Consider the following 24,365-nt stretch of genomic DNA (forward strand, 5'->3'; position numbering starts at 1 on the left):
CAGTCCCATTCAAGAGTTCAATTGCTGTTGTAAAAGCTTTCAGAGATACGTTTAGAGGTTGATATGGGTTATGGAAACTGAAGATGTGTTTGGTATCAAGCCCAGTATGAAAGCAAAAATATTAAAGCACCTATCTTTTTAGATCTTGTTCATACTTGCTGGACTTTTCAAAGGTTCCCAGTATTGTTTTAATTTCTCCTTTCAGTTGCAATCCTCTTTCTACTGTACACTTAGAACTAAGTTCTGCACTAGAGCTCAATCAAATGTCCGTCTCTTCTAGCCCACCATCCCCAGTTCAGCCAGGATGGAATTTTGCCAGTAAGGGTGAAGCCTTATGGATCTGTGGATAAAATCAGGAGGAAAATTCTGCTGTCCGGCTCTGGCTGTGCAAATGGACACCTATCAGGCCCATAAAATAACAGACGGCCAGTCACTGAGCTGCAGCTAATCTTTGGACTGGACTGTAATTGGCAGAGTCTTGCCAATCATAGACTTATGCTCTAGCTGCCTTTGCAAGCTCCCTGAAAAAGGGTTGGGACATTGTCATCCTTTGTGATGATGCTGTGAACAGCACTTGTCCAAGTTGTCTCACCTTGATGGTGAGCATGTTTTTGTATAACAATTCATTTGTTCACACAACGGATACAAGTTTAGTGTACTAATTTATAAATGAACAAATCTTACATTTCATAAAAATGCATTTTTCCTTTTTGCATTTTAATGTATGGATTTAGAGTAATCTGTGTTACTCCCTTTCCCATGACCTTGAGCCATAAAGAATAAGAGATGCTGAATAGTTAATTCCCCAGCATTTATGTACTTCCAAAAAATCCATGTTCTGTAATCTTTCAAGGAATCAGCAGAGATAATTTTCTGAATCTGATTTTTCCCTAGATGAAATGTACAAGTCTATACCCCATCAAATAACGAAGACACATCATTACAAAGAAATAACTAATTTCATATTTAAAATTATACATTCTATATTTGGTTCATCCAGTTGGTTGTGGACATAACAAAAACATTCTACCTTGACTGATATCACAGTGACTTTCATGAGAAATTCACTTCAATGCCAGAAAAAGAAACCTTTCAAACTTAAAGGTTTTTAAAGTACTTTTGGTGCACACTAGAGGATGAAAATGGAGTCTGGAAAGAAAAATTACTAATAAACTCTGTTACAGGGCAAACTATAAATACACAGCCATAAAAAGTATTACTAAGGCTCATTCCAATTAAGTTTAGCATTTAAACATAACCGCCTTCCTTAATTTCTGTGGGTTATTTTTAACAGATTGAGAAGACTTTTAGGACTGATTCATATATGTAGGTTAATCAGGCAACATGTCCTCACTTGATGATTCTTCAATGAATGCGTGAATTGCCTCCATGCAAAAGTAATGTGTCTGAAATGGATTTTGCTGGGATTATCTGTAAAGCAGACTGATGATGACTGCAACCACTGCACTATCCATATGCATGTGTGAACCAACCATTTGAAAGTGCTTCTGAGTAAAGAAGTGGATTTCCTTTTGCTAAAAGACAGAGTGATAGATATAGGCTGTAAGGTATCCAACTATAACCAAATACAGCTAAAGAGTAGTCAAAAGGAAGAGAAAAGACTATAAGTGCACACTTATGGTCCACACACTGCATGAGATTCATTGAGCCTTCTTTCAGTTGTGAATGACTGAGAATGCTAGTTTGTTTTACTTCCCTCTGTTCAAAGAACTTTTGATTGCTAGCAATTGGATGATCCCAAGACTTTATTTTATTTTATTTATAGTCCACTCTTCCCGCAAGCAGGCTTAGAGTGGATTTTCAATGTTGTATTGCTATGCCCTACAAAACAAGTAGACTATTGGCAAAGCGGATAAAGCCCTGACAAGCAAATAGGACAAGTCATTTTGTCCAGCATATGGATACAAAGTGAAAGAGACCTTAATTCAAGAGGTATATAGCCTTCTAATTCAGCCCAGGAATTATGACCATTAGAACTGATTGAATTTAATAGCAGAGGTATAGAAGGAAGACATCCTATTCGTACAATTTCTCAGTGGATACAGATAACCAGCTACCAAGTGCTAACTTATTTTGGTGTATATATAATGCAGGGGTCCCCAACCTTTTAGAGCCTGTGGGCACTTTTGGAGTTCTGATACTGTGTGGTGGGCACAACAATACGGCTGCCACAAAACAGCTGCTGGAGAAGATGGCTGCTACAGCTTTCCTTCAATCACACAGTGAAGATCCTTGTCCTGTGGAAACCTGCACAGCCAACCAACACTCCAATGGCCAATCAGAAGTCATGCTTTGTAAAAGCCCCACCTGGCCCGCCAACTTTCTAACATTTGGTGGGCACCAGAAAAGGTTCAGAGGGCACAATTGTGCCCTTGGGCACTACATTGGGGATCCCTGATATAAGGACTCAGTAAACTTATTGTCTTACCCTCTTGCCAAATGGCAAAGAGAACTTTTATCATGTCAGGTGCAGATATGTAAATAAATCATTTCATTATGTAGTAGCCTGAGCTTACACAGAGTTCTTCATTAGGATCTTTCAGTAATTTACATATGCAATAGCTAAAGGTTATCTAAAAGAATAACTTTCATCATCGTACTCCAGTTCATCTTCTCCATCATCCTCCAGAAGTCCATATTTAAATTTACGATAAACTGTGCCATCTTGACCCATGTATACAATATCATCATCGTCATCGTTATCATCATAATCATCTCGATCTTTGTATTCAATCACCTGATCTTCTGGATAACTGGTGCTCTGGTAGTGATTAGTTTTGAAAGAAGTGAGAGTCTTTGCATTATCTGCCAGCTTCTCATATCCCCCTTGGTTAACGGGCTTGGGTTTGACTTGTGACCTTCTCCAGATGAAAATAATAGCTCCAGTGAGAAGGATGAACAAAATGGATAAGGCAACAACCAGTGCTGCAGTTTTCCCTCTTTTTTCAGTGGACAAATTCATTCTGGTGCGTAGTATACACTCACCTGGGAAAAAATTAAAACATAGCTTTCAGGTGTGCTACTATTTCTTATTTGAAATAATTATAACTCGTTTTCTAGTTCTTGAATACAATGTTTTGCTACTGCATTTTTGCATACTTTGTTAACTGAAGTTTTGTTATTTTATCATTTTGGAGCTTATATATTTTGTAAACTACCCTGAAGATCAATTTGATGGACAAGCAGGGTAAAAATGTTTTTAATAAAAGAAGTATGTTCACAAAAAGTGATACACTTGGGGGTAGAAATGCAAAAAACACTGTGGATGGGATCATTTTCTGCTGGTGAAGAAGGAAGAGAGGTCCATTTTAACCAGTGAAAAGTCTAAGCTGAGGCTCATAGGACCAGTTTGGAAAAGAACTCAAAAGTTCATGTGTAAAACTGTTTTTTTAACATAAAAAGGCCCTGCTGATCTGATCTAGAAGACTCTTCCTATGTTCACTGTACCATTTCATTTGCTCTTTTTGAAGTCTTTGTCGGGGCTGATTGCTTCACTGAGGCTACTGACTGGTCGACTCTCACCTGTTACATTACATGGCCCATAGCTCTCATACACAGATGCTTTCCGGCTTCCCCAGTAATCAAGCATGCTCTTATTTTAAAAAGCACACCTTGGGAATCCTCTTAAGGCCATTTCAATGTTCTATATATACAGGCAAAAACTGTTTCCCCATGGTAGTAACCTGTGCAGCAGCTGCAACGTTAAACAACTCTTCCTTGCCTGGGTCTCCTTAACTGTGTGCAGCAGCATCTGAGCGTTCATCATCAAGGGTATACAAGAAAGCAGGACAGGCAGACATATGAAATCCATTAAAGGGATTTGATCTCAGACTTTAAAAAAAACCTCTAAAATGACTATAACAGAAAAAGACCACAACACGTTCATTTCCCCTTTCTGCTTCTTATTACCTCTGATTTCACTGCAATCACAACATTCTTGAGTTTCTTCAAGCCCATAACTCTTGCAGCATGGAATACAACGGCTTTCATCCAGATAGAGTTCAGCATTAGGAGGACACACAGTGCAGTTGAGAGGACCGAGTCCCTTGCACTCTGTACAAGAACCATGGCATTTTTCACATCTTAGTGGGTCCTCCTTGAAATTGGAAACAGAGGAAGAAAATTGGATTTTGGTTCTGCTTGTTTCCTTCTGAAGCTGACAAAGATATGTAAGTGACTGGTCCTGACCAAACACAGTGCGCAAAGAGAAGCCTTTTAGAAAAGCTGGGGCCTTCCTGCTCAGCTGCTCATCTTTGTCTCCTATCTAGCCAGTTGGCAGAAGTTGCATATTGCTGGATTGAGCACTGCAATTATATGAACAGAACCCATCTGGCCATACAGTTCCCTGTTACCTGGGAATATGTGCAAGGAAGCTTGCCTACACATGGATTGGGACAGCTGACTATATTATAAACCTGGGCTCTTGAGATTAAGACACAGATAGAAACTTTTTGTTATGCTTTGTTTTTCTGCTCATTTCCTAAGATCAAGTCAAGGGGTTCTGTTTGCCAGTGACTTGCGTGCTTCTCTTTAGTGCCATCGATGTTAAAAATGGTTTCCTTGCAGATAACAGTTGCAACTTCTCTCAGAGAAAACTAATGACCACTGATAAATGAAAATGTACTTGTTTCAATATTACCCAGTTGCTCTGCAATGGAACTAAGTTTTTTTAAAAAAAGAAAATGCTAGAAAGAAAAACAAGTCATCCTGTCCTGTTAAAAACAGCCAGGTGAAAATCTTACTCAGCAGCATAATTCTCTGCAATAATTTTACAAATATAAATGATTGCTCCTGTACTATGTTGTCAGAAAGGGGGAAAGGCCATTGCTCATTTATGCACGTACACACACAAACACAGAGCCTTGCAAAAGAATGCAAAATGAAGGAAAATTTCATGTTGCCGAATACTGCATTTAAACAGGGGGGAAGCACAGGTGGCAGAATCAAAGGGGTGGGGTGGGGTTTTAAAGAGATGACACTAACTCTGCTGCTGAATTCTAATCTAGAATTCTAATCTAGCTCCTACATTAGTCCTTTCATATATGACACCTAACAACCAGAACCCAGGATCACTCCAAGAGGTCCCAAGAATAATTCATAGCAAGTACATAACAGAGGTCAGTATCTTGATCTCTTGGTGAAATGCTTCAAGACTATGGGTTTAATGTAACAATGTTAATAAGGCTGATTACGTCTGTGAATGTGGTACCTCTGAGACTTTGTATTCTCCTGCAAAACACTCCGAGGAGCAGATTCCACCAGCTAAACGATAACTCCACACACAGGATGTACAGCTCAGTGCTCCCTTTCCTTAACAGTAACCAAGAAAATAATCTTTTAAAAGATAATACATAGAAAAATGCCTAACTCATTCTGACATAGTATTGTTAACTCTAGTCCCATTATTAGCATTGAATATCGTATATAGTCTGGATCCAGATACTGGTAGAGCCCAGAGTTGTGAAATGTGAAAATTTTCTGAGCTCCTAAACAAGCTAAAGGCTAAATGGATTTAATAAATTAAATAGGCAAATGATTGGCTAACTGGGCTGTTCAGTCACATGTACATGATGCATCTTGTCCTTTTCTGCTAGGGCATTCACAATCTTACGCCCACATCAAATAAGTTTCAGGTGACGTGTAACTGATCCTGCAGAATACATTGTAACAAACAGAATCCTGTCATTCCTTAAGAAGGTATTTGTAAGGCCCCCCCTCCCAAAGAAGTCCTCACTGATCCATGAAGTTGCCTTATGCTCAGTCAGCCCATTGGCCCACCTAGTCAGCACAGTCTATCTCCACTGGCAGCACCTCTGAGAAGTTTCACACAGGGATTTTCCCCAGCCCTGCCTCTGGAGATCATTTAATAGGGGATGTTGGGAACTGAATCTAGGACCTCCTGCATGAAAAGCTCCCCAATTTAAGAAGCGATCCTAACAATATCTACTTGGAAGTAACTCCCAAGTTATTCAATTGGGCCTACTCCCAGGAAAGTGTCTTTAGGACTGCAGTCTTAATTAACTATCTAGATTATTAAACCTTATGTTTTGTGCAGGGTTGAAAGTGAACCAGCATAAACCAGTACAGAGTGGTAAGAAACAGCTCAAAGTGATCCATCTTCTGCTTTCAGTCCTCCCAAAGAGACAGTGCTGGTAAGAAATTGTTACTTTTGCACCTGTTTTTGTGGCAAAATGCTCAAGTGGGTGTTTGCAGTACACTCTTAATTATAGATCCAGAGGAGTTATCCGTGTTAGTCTGTAGCAGCAAAATAATAGAGTCCAGTAGCACCTTTAAGACTAACCAACTTTATTGTAGCATAAGCTTTCAAGAGCCACAACTCAAGAGCTGTGCAAAGCTTATGCTACAATAAAGTTGGTTAGTCTTAAAGATGCTACTGGACTCCTAATTATTACTCTAATTCCTAGAATTAGCAAATTATTTCTTTATGCTATCCAGTATTCTCATTGTTTGTGTTCTACAAAGGATTGCTATGTTCAGTATGAAGAGCTTAGGGAGAGAAAAAAATTCATACAAATGTACAGAGTCTTGCTGTAGAAATTACCAAGGAAGCAGATGAAATTGTTCTAACGTGAGCCCATCCTGAATTAAAATATTCTGCATGGATCTAACACTTGACATTTGTGATGATACATAATACCTCCATCCTTTTATCTAGATTGTTTTTACATAACAGAATACTAACACTATGTTGCAATATTCTCAACAACTAGTAGCAGAAACCGATTAAGAAGGGGAACAGTTTTGTACATCAGGAGATTTAGCTTGCAGAATATCAGGAATAAATGCAGCTGTTGCAAGTGAGCGTACTGGAACTGATGCCGCAGCATTCCTAAAATATTAGTTAGGCAAGAGAAGCACTATTGGTATTTGATAACGTTTTCAAGACACCATAATCGTGTAATGTCATATCTTACCACTGCAAGAACCGCAGGTTGGATGGCACCGTTCACAGGTATTTTTATCTTGGTCTATAAAGTAATGTTCAGGGCAGGAGGTGTGGCATTCATTCTTGGAGTGCAGCAGGAATAAATATGCATCACAGGACTGACAATCTGTGCTTTCAGGTCCTACACATTCCTTACAACTTTTGTGGCATTTCTCACAAGAGCCAGTGACGTTGTTTGCGTAGTATCTGAAACAGGGAGACAAAAAAGAAGCAAAAAGCTGCACTGAAAGAAAATAATGATCACTTTTCAAAGACACGTTATTGTCAGATATTAGGCATTGTTTTGTTGTTTAAAACCATGTTACTCGATCATTTCGGTCATCTGAACAGGGCCTTCTGCAGGGCCACCTTACACATGAGCAAAATCAAGAGCTGCCTGTGCATTCACTGTGGTGACCTCCAACTTATGGGATGGCTTATCTGAAGAGGTCCGGAAAGCTCCCACTCTCCTGACTTTCTGCAAACTGTGCAAAACCTAATTATTTAGGCTTTTTTACACAGATAATTATTTAGGCTTTTTTACACAGATAATAGGGCTGTGTTGTAAGCAACAGGTCTCAAAGAGATGCATTAGTAAAGGGATAGGGACTATAGACTTTACCACTAGGTATTATTGCCTGTTGCTGTAAGTATGCTGTAAGTATGATCCTACAGAGTAGTTTCTGCGTTGTTTAATATGTCAGTCTGCAAAAGCTTATGCTCTGTTTTAGCATTTCTTCAGCTCTGTATTTGGATTTCTGCTGGTTTGAATCTTGATTGAAATGTCTCTGAAATTGACTGTACTGACTCACACTGTGTAATCTGCCTTGGGTCTCAGTGAGAAAGGCAGACAATAAATAATGTAAACAAATAAAATAAATAAAAATGAGTGAGAATTTAGAGGAGGATCTGAGAGAAGGGGAGTATTTATGGGGGTGGGGTCACTGCCATAGGCAATGATGAGCTAGTAAGAAGGAGTCAGCCACACAGCTTCCCCATTTTACTACTTTTCTGGAATCAACAGTTCCAACACTTCAAAGTAAACATTCTCTTTAAAGGGGCTGTAGAATTGAATCTGTGGACATTTCAGTCCTTTTGCCAGTTCTTTTGGTTTCCGATGACTAAGATTACTAAGTACAATTTTAATTTGTTTTTCCAATACACCAATAAGCCTTGCGTTCAAGATAGCTTTTATCGTCAGAGTCTCTGTATGTGAGACATCTTGCACGAGGATGCTCAAGTGTAGGGAGACGCAATGTTAGCTGGGAAGCGTAGTTCAAAAAGACAGAACCGAAGGCTCTGTCAGTTTCACCTCTCTATAGCAGAGATCACTCCTGAGAGGGCTTGTTACTTTCATGAGTGTTCTCATATAAGAGGTCTTGTGTAGAGAGACTCTTCGATCCTGAGCCTTACCCATTTGTACAGATCTGTGCACATCCATGTTCTTGTCTGTACCAGCCAGGGTGGCAGGAGAGGCACTGTCTGCTGTGTCTTCCACTGCAAGTCTTACAGTTCTTGTGGCAAGGATAGCATGAGTGTTCATCTCTGTCCATGAAATATCCAGCAGGACAGACTTCTACACAAGTTGTATCTGTATGGACAGTTAACAACAGACACAGTACATATCCAGCATTACCTTTCCCCTCTAGAATAATAAACATCAACCCACATTATCTCTCCTGCTGTTTCTTGAAGGAGCACAGTGCAGAATATATCTCCCTTCCTAAATCTCTCTTCACAACAACCATGTGAAATGGGTTAGACTGAGAGAGTGTGACCAACCCTAAGTTAACAAACATGCTTTGTACCTGACAGGGGTTTTGATATCCCAGAACAGTGACCCACCAACATGGTGCCTGTAGGTGACAGGGTGCCCAACCATGCAGATCCTGGTGCCTACTTGTCTCTTCCCCCAAACATATCACCGCTCCTGGCTTTCCTCCACTTCACTGGAGCACAATGTGCTTCAAAAGAGACAACCATGTATCATCTTGGTGTCTGTAGAGAGCCCCCATTTGGAAACAGCTGTCTCCATCATAGGAGGATACTTGGTTTGGAATCTTCTAACGTTTTGTCAGACTCCCCATTTTTTTCTGATTGAACCCATGGTAGCCGTTTTATGATTGGTCCCATTACTGTAGCAGTCATTTTGTTGAAATGCGCCCACTATCTGTTCTCAGCGTTCCCAAAGTGTCCACAGGTTCCATAAATCTCTACCATGCCCTGGTTAATATGAAAAAGTCCCATATAACTATCAATTTCTATTTTCATAATTGATTAATCGTATCTTATTCCCACTATGTTAGGATTAATCAACAATTTGTGGAAATAGTTGGCAAGTTGCAGGTACAATCTAGTGAATGCTGGGGGGGCAGGGGGGGAGAGGCTCATAGCACTAAACATCAGGGACAAAAGGTGTTGAAAAGTCCTCTGGGACAACAAAAAAAAACAAATTTTAGCAAGTCCCATAAAGTAGATGGTTTGGGACTAGAATTGCCAGTCTCCAGGTGATGGTTGGAGATCTCCTAGAATTAGAACTGATCTCCAGGCCATAGAGATCAGTTCCCCAGGAGAAAACACCTGCTTTGGAGGGTGATCTCAATGGCTTGATATCCTGCTGGGGTCCCTCCCCTTCCCAAACCCCACCTTCCCCAGGCTCCACCCCCCAAATCTCCAGGAATTTCCCAGCCTGGAGCTGGCAACCCTACTTGAGACCCAAATTTTTGATTCAAAGAGCTCCTCTCGTTTGTATAAATTCACCCATTCCTTTCTGTTGAAGGAACTGACTTCTGTATACTGAGTTTTCCTCTGTATTTATGACTCAGAGAAGCCCAATCATAAGAGGGATCCATCTATCCTTCAGAATATCCATGAGGCCCTAAATCTGGGCCATACATTGCATGCACCAAATGCTAGAAAATGCTTACTGAGGAGATGCCAGTTGTTTGGACAGCTGAGACACTGATCTTCAGCGAAGCCTGTACAGCTGAAACACTTTCTGTGACAAGGCCTGCATGTCTTCGTACGTTCATCATAATACTCCGTGAGCTTGCATTGCCTCGTGCAATGACCAGGATGGCTCATCAACAGTCCCTCTCTACAAGTAGTGCAGACAGTGGAGGCTGAGCACGTCTGGCATGTCTTTTCACAATCTGAAATCAGATAAATCACAAATACTTGACCAATTTCATTTTTCTTCATACGTACCCAATAGCTTCTACATTGCTGTCCAATCCTTGAGCCCATTCTTTTCCTGAGCATCTTTGCCTTGTCCACTGAATGTAGACAGTTGAGCTTCTAGAGAACGACCATGTCCCTTCTATATTTTTTTACAGCATGTAACATATTTTGGGAGTTATATAAATTATAAATAGTTACAGATATATTTGTAATCCTAGCACTGAATCTAGATTAAATTTTTCATTAGAGGAGCTTTTCTGGCTCCACATTCCTATTGTAGTCCACTGATCTCCATGTAATGCTCCTCCTAGAGGGAAAAGGTGTAATGACATATGGAGAAGACAATTGTTAACTCAAGGAGTTAGGGTGGTGTGCCACTGTTTCTTCATCTTATGCGCAGAATCCTTTGCAGACCAGGCCTGAACATTCCGTTCTGTTCTGGCAATAAAAGATGTTTTTCTCTTAAAGATCTTGATTTTCACTTTAATGTCCATTTATCTAATCACAGTGTTAATATATTAGGGAGTGTGATTGTTTAAACTATGCACCTGGTACGAGTGTTTTAGGGAGGATAAGTAACACTCTTCATCTTGGATGCCTGTCCATGTGTTGCTTATCAGTTTGTGTGATGGACAGGACTGGTTCCAGTTCTGCCTCTCCTGAGAAACCAGCCAATGAGAGGGGATAGAATGCTGAGTCATGGATGCTTGGAGACCATTGGAGAGAGTGAAAGGCTGAGAGAGAAGTGTTTTGGTCATTGCTGAGAGAAAGGCAGCAGAGATATTTGCTGGCCAATTACAAACTTGTTCTGCTACATTGAAACATACCCTGTTTAACTCCAATGTACTTATGAGTTTAAATTCATTCACTCGTATGTTTCAACTTGTAAATAAAGTTTTCCCCCCATTTTGTTTAACCCTGATTGGCTTGAAGTCATTGGCTGAGGGAAAATATCACACACAAAGACCTCAAACACTGGTATGGTCACATTAAATGGGTCAAGTTTAAGTAAATGGTGGCAACATATGCAGGATAAATAACCTCAGAATTCCTTTTCACCAATAGCCCTGGGCAGTAGCTGGCTGGGGGAGGGGGGTTAAATACAGGGGACAGGCTGCCTCTCCAGTGGAACCTCTAGAAGAGGAGAGAGGGGACCCTGTGAGGATTTCAGTCGGGGCTCTTTGCCAGCAAAATTGGAGGCTGGAAAGGTGGCATGTGGTGTCCAGCCCTTACCTGCCTAGGAAGCCTCAAACTTGTGAATGCTGGTTTAGGGTGGTTGGCAGGGTGTGTGAAAGGGTCCACCATAGTTGGCCTTGAATTAATCAGTCCTGTCCAATGACAGTTTAGGGGAAAACACACTCACAGGTGTAGACATGTAACTTAAACATATATTTTAGAGAACCTCTCCCTTGCTCAACTTCAGCTCAGCGCGGAGCAGTGCTCTGCAACCAGCCTGAATCAGTGGTTCACCCATTTTTGTCCCCAGGGTTTCCCAACAGCAAGTATAGGGGCACACTCTGTTCTGTTATCTATTCTCTGTTTTGCACTTATTCATTTCTTTCCTGTAAATCACTGGAGGGATTTAATAAATCTGCTTTCCTTTCACACTTATTGTCTCCAAATCTAAAATAATCGTTTGCTCCATGGCAAAACAATGAGACCCTGAGGACCAAAATGAGGGGGGGGGGGTCAACAGTGGGAAGTACAAATCAGTGGCAACTGCTTGATCTGAATGTGATAGCTGAGGTTGGTAAAGAGAATCAAAAGTTCCATATTATTCATTATAAACTGGAAGGGCCTTTGATATTAACTTCCTCTGACTTGAATAATTTGTATATTCCACCCCACCACTTAAAATCTTCCCCTCCAGGATTCTCTGAAGGTCTTCAGGTGCCTGATTTCCCCTGATCCTCCACTGCTCTCAACATTCAGTCCCCTTTGGAGCATTTCTATGGTTAATTTACATTATCCTACTTTTCTGACTACTAGGGAAGGCTCCCAAGTAGGTAGATTTCCCTGCATTGCACGTGGGTGGCTATGCTGTGCAGCTTTTGTTATTCCTAGGAGAAATAGCCAGTTTGTTATTTAGATAGAGAATGATGGCAGCTGGGAGCCCATGAGGAATTGGAGAAGGGACAATTAAAAATTCCTCCTATAATTTAGGAGTCAGAAGCAGCCTAAGGAAGATAGCTATCTTATGCTCAAAACTATTTTTGTATGGGCTAGGACCCGGATTGGAAAGTGAACCACACTTATACCAACATGTCTAGAATAGTTATGACTTCAGACTACAAGGTAACACCATACCATTATTAGATTACTTCATGTGTGTATGTTATGTGCAGTCAAGTTGCTTCCAACTTCATAGTACCCTATTTTTACCAGTTCCCTGTTGATTTGATGATCATAGCAGTAGTTTTCTTTTACTGTTCGTACTCTTCGTTACCTCACCATAAATATTGAAACAAATATTTCCAATGCTTCTATTTAGATATGATGCAGGACATCAGGATTTCCTATGCCTTTATTTTAACATCAAAGCAGCTGCAAAGGACTACTGGCTTGACTGGGGAAGTGATGCTTGAGAAAGTAGTGTTTAGCACTTTCTTCCTGAACATTTTCCTGCTCTAAATCACTCCCTTCCCTGAATGTGTTAAAAACTCTAAAGGGGAAAAGATCTGTTCCCTTGACCATCATCATGGAGCTAATAGTATATTCAAGGAGTAGAGTGAGAATCAGATATGAATCAGGAAAACAGTAAGGCAGGAAAGTACTAGTCACCCTTCCCACAGTGCTATTTTTGTGATCAAATTAGCTGCTCATCACAGATATTATAAAGAAAAAAGATTCTCCCTGACCATAGGTCTCTTATATCATATCTAGTGTGTCCGCATGACATTTTTCTTACTTAAAATTGGACACGCACTTCATTTTTACACCTGAAAAGTTATCTTCAAAGTTTGTAATTACCCACTCTAACATGAATCAACCTTTGTGCTGGTGCTTGAGCCACTGTTCTGGATCTGCCTTCTGCTTAGATGGAGGCAGTGTCTCATGCATAGTTGCAGGAGAGATCCTCTTTTGAGGATGTCTCATTCTGATGCATAGCTGTAACAGGCAGATGGGTGGGCTCAGATGCAGACTTACTTATCCCTTGCAAAGGTTTATTGAAGGAAGGCAGAGTCAGAGCACAGAGATGCAGCAACTTCCTCTGCTGGTAGATACATTAAGTTCATCAGAGGCTTCAGTTATTTAATTTAATTAATAACTATCATGGCACACTAGCAGTATTGTCATAGTACAGTGAAGAATTTCAGCACATAGTTCAGGAATTACAGATCTGAAGTCTGCCAAACCACCTTCGATGTTAACTACCTTTGACTTGAAAAATACCTTGACAGGCTTTACTCTCTTCTTCATAATAAGTGCCTTCTGGACATTCGTCGAAACATTCACCATTATATAGAACAGAAGTGTCAGCAGGACACTCTGTGCAGTCATCGGAATCCGGCCCATCACATTCTTCGCAGTGTTCATGACATGGGAAACAGTGGATGGTGTCATCAAAGAACCTAGGTGGGCAATTCTGCAAACATCTCCCATTGTGCAGGAAAAATGGAGGCTCACATACTTTAACAAAAGAGTAGAATATATCAGGATATAGCAAATAATATTTTTCTTCTATTTGCTGTAAATTTGGTTTGCTAAATTTTGTTGGCTGGAAAAAGTCATTCTTTTTGAGAAATTTCAATGTAGACCTGTACAGCAACAGAGCTGTTCTGTTCCTGCTACCTGCTGCCCTTCGGTACTTACGGATTGGGCCATGAGAATTTTTTTTTCCAGACAAGTACTTCTTACAAGTGACATCACAACCTGCTGTCACAGAAACAAATGATAGGAGATAAAAAGCCGTCTCTTTCCTGCTTTCCTCTGTGTCAAAGAAAAAAAACGCCATGGACCCACTCAATAACCGAAAATCAGCATCTTAGTCACTGTGCTTGTACCACAGAGCAAAAAAATTTAGAAGAGGGACAATTCAACACTGAATTAACAGCAATTGAACCCATTGACTTAGGGCCAAGCTAGATGTGTAGGTTTTTAAAGAGTTGAGTCTGGGTTGGGGTCGGGAATGGCTATTAAAAAATAAAGGAGAGTCCAAATGGCCTCAGAATGCCTCTGCTGGGGGAGAAGAGCTCCTCCTTCCACCCTCAAGCCATTTATCTGTGTCAAAATAGCATGGGAAGGAGGTTTCCCCCCCTGGATTTTCTGCCCCATGTGGAGTATTCTGTGCACATGGAGCCATAAAAATGGGGGGGGGGAACTCCCCCCGTGCTATTGAACCTAGACCCATCACCCAACCCTTTCAAAACCTGTACATCTAGCTTGACCCTTAGACACCCTTTGGCACACAAATTCTAGTGGAAATGTGGCCAAGATCCTTATTTGGACTAATTAATATTTTAAATGCTGTAAATAAGCTTTTAAATCAGATATAACTCTCCTTGGGGTCATATCCCTCGTAATGAAGCACTATTTCCCTACAATGCCCACCTTCTGTGGCCTCAATATGACTCATGTAGGGCTGAAAATATATTTTGAGAATGTTAAAATTAGTCAATACAATAAAAATATAATCTTCCTTGCTATAAAAGTTTTTCTGTACATCCTTAGAAGAATCTTGAGTGGTGGGCATGGTTTCCCTGCTTTAAATTGAAGCCTATGCTAAACTGAGTTAATTAATAAAATTAAATATAATAAAAACTGAGAAAATTAATAAAATGAATGTCTTGTAATGTATATGGAACATAAGAACACCGAATATCCTGTCCTATACTGAATATGTTTTGCAAGCTATGTCAATTAAATGATTCTGAACAATTTTTATACTATTTTCAGTACACCAGTTTTAGTAAGTAATTTCTTCCTCTTCTGGTTAGCCCTGAATATATCATAATTTATATTTCCACATCTCTAGTACTAGCTGCATATTTTAAATAAAGATCTCACATATATTAATGCACAGTATTAATTTACAGAAACCTCTACAAAACAGTTGGCCCATGGTGATCTCTCAGGTGGCCCACACGGAAGACCAGGAACATTCTAAGATCAGTCGTGGATGGCAAAGTCCACAAGACAGAAAGGCACCTGCATTCTCTAGAGCAGGGAGGCACAACTCAAAACAGTTACATGGGACATAATGAATCTTCACTGGGGATAAGTGGGACAGCAATACAGGCGAGTCTGCAACTGCAGCGTCTTGTGGTCCCTGAGATGCTACATTGCTATAATGACAGCAAGCGTTTGAATAAGGCTGCCTGAGATGGAGCTTTTTGATTTCACCTCGGGGATGTGGAAACTTCTTTGAGGCGTGCATTTCCATCACAAGCCACTTAGGTGCAGTAGAGAAGTATCTGGGCTCCTGGGAGGGGGTCAGAAGAACACTGTCTCTCCACTCAGAGAACAGCTGAGAAGCCGCATATTGTTCTCCCCAAGAAAGAGGACACCCCTCAATTGCACCTAGTCTTCCAACTGAAACACAAGCCTCTCAGACTGAAGTGCTAGTGCTTCCCTCTTACAGCTTCATGGGAACTAGCACTGTGGAGCACACAATATTTATTAATTTGCTTCATTTTACCCCATTTTTCTCTCCAATGAGAACCCTACGTCACTGACAACGTTCTCCCTTTCTCCATGGTATGTCTTCACAGGCTGCTTGCAGCCCCTGAGCTGCATATTGTGCGTCCTTGCTCTATGGCATGGAATCTTTTCCTCCTCTGGCACTTCTTCCACATTTTTCATTATGCCCCCCAAAACCAAAATGAAAGGGGCAGGAAAGTCCTCTGCAGATATGTCCCCTGTATGTCTAGATAGGTATCAACTTCCCACACTGTTTCCATGTAACTACTGATTCTCTGTAATACCTTTGCATGTGTTTTCATGAATACATTCTTGACACATCTCAGAGCACTCCTTACAAACTCCATCAGCAGCAAAGTGTTTCTCTGAGCAGGCATGTTTACACTCCCATTGCTCTAGGAACAAGGGGCTTTCACAGGACTGGCATGCAGTGGCATTTCCTTTACATGTCTTGCAGGGCTGACTGCACATTGGGCAGATCCCATCTTCAGCAAAAAAGCCCCTAAAGAGTAAAATTAAATACATACATACATATATATATATATATCAAATTGTAGAACATGATGTAATTGTCCGGGACCCAGAAAATGCTTTGGGGTTAGCTGAGTTCTCTAAGAAATGGTTTGTTTTATATGGCTGTTGTGCACCGTACTTGTCTTGCTACATAATGGTGTAGTTCCTACTTCTCTTACTATATATTGGTAAGATTTTAAGGCAATTGGGGTGCCTCAGGAACACCTAGGCTTCTGCTCTGCTCTTGCAAATATTTTATCTTCTCTGGTTCTTACCAAAAAAGGCCTGAAATGCATGAGATGGGAAAGAATTATAACCAGGAACTTACTCAACTGGTCAACAGTAATAAACTAAAGTCAGTAGAATTAAAAACACAGAAAAAAGACAGAACAGGATGGTTGGGGGGTAGATAATAATATCTCTCTGTTTCATAATATCTGTGCACATCAGCCCTGGTCCTTTAAGATCAAATCCTCCAGCCAACATACCAATTTTATCATCATCTCTCTATATAAAGACAAGTGTCCTGATTGACTCATCAATGTCCAGCCCAAACCCTTGGATCCAGAAACATGAAATTTGCAGAGAACATTTCTTTCATGATGTAAATATCCACCAAGAAGGGATTTTAAGACATTTGCCCCCTCAGTGGGTAAAAAGGGGTAAAATGTGTTTTCCCAAAGGCATACAGCTTCCCCTGTGTGTCTGGCAAGCTGCTGTCTGCTTGCACCCCTGCCCACTGCCAGCTTGACCACTCTTCTCTGACTGGGCTGGCCTTTCAAGGTTGTTTGCATATGCAGGCTGAGTGGGGCTCACAACATTCCACATCTCATCCCTCCCTGAGACAGTTGGAACACAGAGGTCATTTGTGAAAGCAGCCTGATTGGTCCTCAACGCCCACATTTTAAACAGTATGCAGTTCCTATTGGGAGTCATTTCATGTGTCCTGAGGTAAATTCCCACCATTTTTTCAGCTAAGGGGAGGGGGAAGAGGGGGGTCTCTACTCCCCCTCCCCTCAGCTGAATAAAGCAGAGGGCATTTGAAAGCAGCAACACATTTCTTGCCATGCAAGAAAAGTGTCACTGCTTTCAAATGACTGCAGCTTTTTTCAGATGATGGGGCATCCCCCTCCCATCAGCTTACAAGTGGCAGGCATTTGAAAGCAATACTTTTTTTTCCGCTTGCAAGTGGTAAGAAAAGTGTTGCTCTTTGCCTAAATCTTCCCAAAGCAATCCAGGCAAAAGAGGGAAGCCTCCTAATTAACAGAAACCAAAAATCAAGGAGCCTAAGCTCAAGGAGGTGGGAAATGGGGTTATAATCAAACACCCTACTCCGTATATATATGACTTGTAATATTAGTCATGCATTACAATCAACACATACAAAGCATCATTGTTGTTTACATGTAAATACAATTACAAAGTCCAGTCCCGAAACTTATTTATATATATCTATCCTTTCTATTTTGTAGGTTGCCTTTTACGGAACAAACAGAGTCCTTCGGCATGAAGCCTAAAGCAGTTTTTTCTTTTCCTCCGATAAGGTGAAACAATGATACTTTGTATGTGTTGATTGTAATGTATGGCTAATATTACATGTCATAGATATATGGCATAGGGTGTTTGATTATATAACCCCATTTCCCGCCTCCTTGAGTTTAGGCTCCTTGATTTTTGGTTTCTCTTCCCAAAGCAATACAAATTGCTCCGGGAAGCTTTGCTTCGGGATTCCTGAATCGGCTCAGCAATGCTGGGGCCAATTTGGGAGTCCCAAATCTTTCCAAATCGGGCCCAATTTGGGTTAAAAACATGAATCGGAAACCAAAACGCACACCTCTAGTGGATAGTTTGCTGAATCAAGGTTTATCTTGCAGATGATCACTTAATTTCTAATTTGCCTTGATAAAAGTTTTATTGCCTTCCCCAGGGCTTTTTTTCTGGGAAAAGAGGTGGTGGAACTCAATGGGTTGCCTCGGAGAAAATGGTCACATGGCTGGTGGCCCCACCCCCTGATCTCCAGACAGAGGGGAGTTTAGATTGCAATCTAAGCTCCCCTCTGTCTGGAGATCAGGGGGCGGGGCCACCAGCCATGTGACCATTTTCAAGAGGTTCCGGAACTCTTTTCCACCCCATTCCAGCTGAAAAAAAAACCTGGCCTTCCCTCTCTAGAAGAAGTGGTGGTGTCAGGAAACAAACCCAGAAAAAACTGGGATTAAAGCAGGCTAACTTGCATTCTCACATCATACAGAGCCATAGTAAATACTAACTGTGGTTAACAACTCATATATCAGATCCTGGTTTGACAAACCCTAATTAACTATAGTTGATGGACTGCCCTGCATTCAGATACCCATACTAACCATAAGTAGTTTAATTAAACCATGGTTTCACATGATAACCAAACTGAGCCTCCATATGGGAGCATATATGGGTTGGAACCTATTGGCTGGATTCTATGAACCATGAATGGAAAGTGTTCATGGAATAAATCTCTCCCCTTTCCCTCTTGAGCTTCCTGAACCCCAAAATCTATTTCTGAGGTCTGAGAACTCTCCAGAACAGAGTGAGGTTAGAGGATTGCAGTAAGAAGGAGGGATTGGCAGAAATTGCCCATCTGCATTCTTGCATAGTTCCCCTCACAGAAGAACATGAGTAAGAGGGGAGGGAGGATGTTTCTGCCAATTCCACCCCCCCCCCATGTTGCATCTCCCTGAGTTGCATCACATGGTTTTCCTGAAGACCCATTTTCCCTTAGGGGCAGCTTTTGGAGGAGCACAGAGATCTGCATAAAGGAAGGGAAAGGAAAAGAGATTAATTCCATGAACTTGTTCTGTTCATTGTTCATAGGGACTAATCCATGTGATAAAAAAATCTGGTGCCCAATTCCTACTACAGATTGTGAATGGGATTGTCAGTATCTGAACTGGTTCTGAGAATTTCACTCAAAAAAATATAACTTTTGACTTAGATTTTGAATACCCAGTTGACCTTTTTATCATGAACATTACCGAATCAGGTCTGATGAAAAAATGTCGACGAAGAAAATGAACAACTGTTCTATGTACCAAATGCTCATACCAATTGGAGCTTGTGAAGGACAAGGAGGCTGGGTTTTCTGTTTATTCTCTTGTGGAATTTCAAATTAAGGCCACAAACTTAAGAATACACTTGTGAAAGTTGCTGAAAAGATCAGATTGCTGACATTATGAGTAATAAAAAAGGTATCTAAGCTCTTATGTAGCCATCTCCTAGAAGATGATTGTGATCTGTTTCATCATATGATACCTGTCGGCAGGGCTTTTTTTCAGCTGGAATGTGGTGGAACGGAGTTCTGGCACCTCTTGAAGATGGTCATATGGCTGGTGGTCCCACCCCTGATCTCCAGACAGAGGGGAGTTTAGATTGCCCTCCACGCCGCTCAGCAGCATGGAGGGTAATCTAAACTCCCCTCTGTCTGGAGATCAGGGGGTGAGCCACTAGCCCTGTGACCATTTTCACCAAGGGCGATTTAAACTTTAAAAAAACTCCCCCCTTGTTCCAGCTGAACAAAAATGACATCATTGTGCGGTCCTGAGTTCCACCACCTCTTTTCCCAGAAAAAAAGCCCTGCCTGTCGGTGAGAGTGACACACAAATGGTTGAAGAAAATCTGGGTGTTTGTATGAATTAATATTGATGGTATAAAAGAGAACATACTCAGGACATTCCAGGAAGCATTTGCCTCGGTACAAGTAGCGTGGCTTGTCTAAATCAGATCGACACTTCCAACAATGGTCGGTTTTAATGCATTCTTCACAACCATCTGTGCAGCTCTCACACTTCCTCGTCCTCATATTTCCAAAAGTTCCACGTGGGCACATATGGATACAGGACTTAGCAAACAGAAATTTCCCTGAAAACAGTAGAATGGACAAAGTGTAACTGAAAAACCAGTACCAGCCCTCAGGTACAGCAAGTGTTAGGTTTAGCCAGCTAAGCTACTTTCTCACCTCAAAGCAGCATGAGCAATTATTTATTACAAGCATAGGCATGATATTATTAATAATAATTTATGTTGGTTGTTGTGGGTTTTCTGGGCTGTATTGCCATGGTCTTGGCATTGTAGTTCCTGACGTTTCGCCAGCAGCTGTGGCTGGCATCTTCAGAGGTGTAGCACCAAAAGACAGAGATCTCTCAGTGTCACAGTGTGGAAAAGATGTAGGTCATTTGTATCTACTCAGGAGGGGTGGGGTTGTGCTGAGTCATCCTGTAAGAGTTTCCCAGGGTGTGGAATGCTAATGGCGGGAGGCTTCACTGTATCCTGAGGAGGTTCTTTTGCATATGGATTGGTACTTGATGCGCTAATCTTCTCTGCAGGGCTATTGTCGGGGATAGAATGTTTTGTTAGCCTGGTGTTTTTCAGAACTGGAAACCATGCTCTGTTCATTCTTAAGGTTTCTTCTTTCCTGTTGAAGTTTTGCTTATGCTTGTGAATTTCAATGGCTTCCCTGAGCAGTCTGACAAAGTAGTTGGAAGTGTTGTCCAGTATTTTGGTGTCCTGGAATAAGATACTGTGCCCTGTTTGAGTTAGGCTATGTTCAGCCACTGCTGATTTTTCAGGTTGTCCAAGTCTGCAGTGTCTTTCATGTTCTTTTATTCTTGTCTGGATGCTACGCTTTGTGGTCCCGATGTAAACTTGTCCACAGCTGCAGGGTATACGGTATACTCCTGCAGAGGTGAGGGGGTCTCTACTGTCTTTTGCTGATTGTAGCATCTGTTGTATTTTTCGGGTGGGTCTGAATACTGCTTGAAGGTTATGCTTTTTCATAAGTTTTCCTATCTGATCAGTAATTCCTTTGATATATGGCAAAAACACTTTTCCTGTAGGAGACTGTTTTTCCTTGGTTGTTTGATTCATCCTGGGTTTGATTGCTCTTTGGATTTCATTTCTGGAGTAGCCATTTGCCTGAAGTGCGTGGTTTAGATGATTAATTTCCTCATTGAGAAAGTGCGGCTCACATATCCGTCTTGCACTTTTTAGGTCACAAGGTCTACAGGAAACCAACTCACACTGATCGGTACTTACACAAAAACTCCAATCACCACCCCCGACAGAAAAGAGGCATAATGAAAACATTAGTGGATCGTGCAAGATGGATATGTGAGCCGCACTTTCTCAATGAGGAAATTAATCATCTAAACCACGCACTTCAGGCAAATGGCTATTCCAGAAATGAAATCAGAAGAGCAATCAAACCCAGGATGAATCAAACAACCAAGGAAAAACAGTCTCCTACAGGAAAAGTGTTTTTGCCATATATCAAAGGAATTACTGATCAGATGGGAAAGCTTATGAAAAAGCATAACCTTCAAGCAGTATTGAGACCCACCCGAAAAATACAACAGATGCTACGATCAGCAAAAGACAGTAGAGACCCCCTCACCTCTGCAGGAGTATACCGTATACCCTGCAGCTGTGGACAAGTTTACATCGGGACCACAAAGCGTAGCATCCAGACAAGAATAAAAGAACATGAAAGACACTGCAGACTTGGACAACCTGAAAAATCAGCAGTGGCTGAACATAGCCTAACTCAAACAGGGCACAATATCTTATTCCAGGACACCAAAATACTGGACAACACTTCCAACTACTTTGTCAGACTGCACAGGGAAGCCATTGAAATTCACAAGCATAAGCAAAACTTCAACAGGAAAGAAGAAACCTTAAGAATGAACAGAGCATGGTTTCCAGTTCTGAAAAACACCAGGCTAACAAAACATTCTATCCCCGACAATAGCCCTGCAGAGAAGATTAGCACATCAAGTACCAATCCATATGCAAAAGAACCTCCTCAGGATACAGTGAAGCCTCCCGCCATTAGCATTCCACACCCTGGGAAACTCTTACAGGATGACTCAGCACAACCCCACCCCTCCTGAGTAGATACAAATGACCTACATCTTTTCCACACTGTGACACTGAGAGATCTCTGTCTTTTGGTGCTACACCTCTGAAGATGCCAGCCACAGCTGCTGGCGAAACGTCAGGAACTACAATGCCAAGACCACGGCAATACAGCCCAGAAAACCCACAACAACCATCGTTCTCCGGCCGTGAAAGCCTTCGACAATAATTTATGTTGCTTTTTTAAATGGACAAAATGCACATTCTCATCCTTGCACTTAGCAAAGTGATGCTATTTTCTATTTTGCCACAAATGTGGTAGGAAATTTGAGAAAAGTCCAGACAGTTTTGGCCTGAAGTCTTCCCTACAAAACTTTTAATGGCACCGGAGATGCATATATTGGTGGCAGGGAAATAGTGCCCAAAGCAACTGTTTCATGTTGCTTCTTGTTAAAGCAAATTAATAAGGTGGCTTTTAAAAAAATAATTTCTTTCAGTTGATTAGATGACAACACTGTCTCCAGTTTGTCCAGGATTCTACTCCATGGCATGATTAGCTTATTGCTTCTCCATAAATTGTGCTTGTAGCCACAGGATGATTGGGAGTTGTGCTTATTGCCTATGAGAAAAGCATGGTTTAAATGTTTTCATTACAGTCCTGCAGTCCTGAAAGACACACATTTGTTTTGTTTAATAGGCAGTTTCCTTCCAGTAGCTTTGTATAGCAAGCTTTCAGACTGTACAGAAGGCAAGGCTGAGTGGGCTGTCTGACTAGCCATTTCCCTGGTGCTCAAGAAGCCAGGCAGGTGAGCGGGCTGGCTGCTTCCTTGGCATACAGGAGGCTGGACGGCTGGCTGGAAGAAGTGTGGAAGGGGAGGAAATGGAGGCAGTACAGCCTGCTGGCACTGCCGCAAGCTGGTGCAGGTCAGAGGCCAGCCACTCCTCCGCCACGTAGAAAAATACTGGACATTTATATGTCCAGTATAATTTCAACCCTGTTTTCCCCATACAGTCAAAGAAAAAAACTGGACGGTCTGGGGGAAAACCAAACACCTGGCAACCCTACCTTCCTCTGAACACCTGAGTGGCAGTGAGAAGAGCCAGCTGGGGGTGGGAGGTCTCCCTTCAAAAGTGCAAACCTGTTAATCCTATTGAAGAATGATGTTATAGAGAAATATGACCTAACTAAATCCTATTATACAGATGCTATTATTTGCACACACAGAGCAGTTTACTGGAGCCGGCCCAAAGTCTGCCTGGTAGTTCAGAAATCCCACTGCGTTCAGATACTAATGCACAGTTAATGATGTAAACAAATGATGCAATAAAAGAAGAAATAAGAATCATGTTATTTTTCTGGTGGGGAAAAGCCTGTTACAGTTTCATAGACTCTTAACTATGCATTTTTATAACATATATCTTGGGAAGAATCACAATTTTTCAAAAGCTAGTTGAAGTCTCCAGAGAATATTTAGTGTACCAAAATCTTTTGATAATGCTAAGGTATAATGCTGTAAAAGCTGGATTTTGCTACCTAGATGACACGAAGTGCATTCATCAGCAGTTCTTCCACAGGTTTTGCATGAAGGATCACATGGCTGAGACTGCGTACCTGTTGCTGTAACAGAAAAGAAAGAAAAGTGATTTTATAATATGATATTTTATATATGTTTGCATTCACACAAGAATGCTTGGTTAAAATTTTTTTTGTCATTAGACAATTATGGAATTGGACAGAAATGCAAAGGATACTGAGTTAAGCAAGCATCATACAATATAATAATAACCAATATATACATAATATATAAATGGTATATTTTGAATCAGATAAAGGAGGGAACAGTAGCCTTTTCCACATGACAAATGCTTCAAATGAATGAATGTAGAAGGGAACAATATTATGCCTGCTGTCCCCTCTTGGACCTCCATATTATATACTTATTTATTTAAAACATTTCTATGCTGCCTTTTGACCCAACTCAAAGTCTTTGTATACTTGCACCAATAGAATGTGTATAGGCTCTTTGCAAGAAATCAGGTACCCCGTATTTTGCTATAAATGTATCTAAAATAGTATTGTACAGAATATGAGTATACCAGTTGTATTGTCTCTTGCAAACCAGGAAATTATTTGTTATTTGTTAGGAAGCCTGCTTTTGAGAGCCACACCAAGACCTTG

General features: G+C 41.1%; 1 protein-coding gene across 1 annotated transcript in view; it reads right to left on the bottom strand.

Moving 5' to 3' along the window:
* Positions 1-723: 723 nt before the first annotated feature.
* PCSK5 (proprotein convertase subtilisin/kexin type 5) overlaps positions 724-24,365 on the bottom strand; it is a 387,486-nt gene continuing 363,844 nt past the window's right edge. The window contains exons 29-38 of the mRNA XM_054986670.1: positions 23,721-23,804; positions 19,996-20,191; positions 16,072-16,289; positions 13,541-13,777; positions 9,895-10,119; positions 8,381-8,558; positions 6,957-7,174; positions 5,231-5,331; positions 3,931-4,117; positions 724-3,006 (exon numbers count right to left, since the gene is read on the bottom strand). Coding sequence (XP_054842645.1) covers positions 2,591-3,006; positions 3,931-4,117; positions 5,231-5,331; positions 6,957-7,174; positions 8,381-8,558; positions 9,895-10,119; positions 13,541-13,777; positions 16,072-16,289; positions 19,996-20,191; positions 23,721-23,804 — 2,060 coding nt within the window. The 3' untranslated portion in view covers positions 724-2,590. The remainder of the gene's footprint in view (positions 3,007-3,930; positions 4,118-5,230; positions 5,332-6,956; positions 7,175-8,380; positions 8,559-9,894; positions 10,120-13,540; positions 13,778-16,071; positions 16,290-19,995; positions 20,192-23,720; positions 23,805-24,365) is intronic.

This window comes from Eublepharis macularius, chromosome 8, assembly GCF_028583425.1.
Source record: "Eublepharis macularius isolate TG4126 chromosome 8, MPM_Emac_v1.0, whole genome shotgun sequence".
Lineage (NCBI taxonomy): Eukaryota > Metazoa > Chordata > Lepidosauria > Squamata > Eublepharidae > Eublepharis > Eublepharis macularius.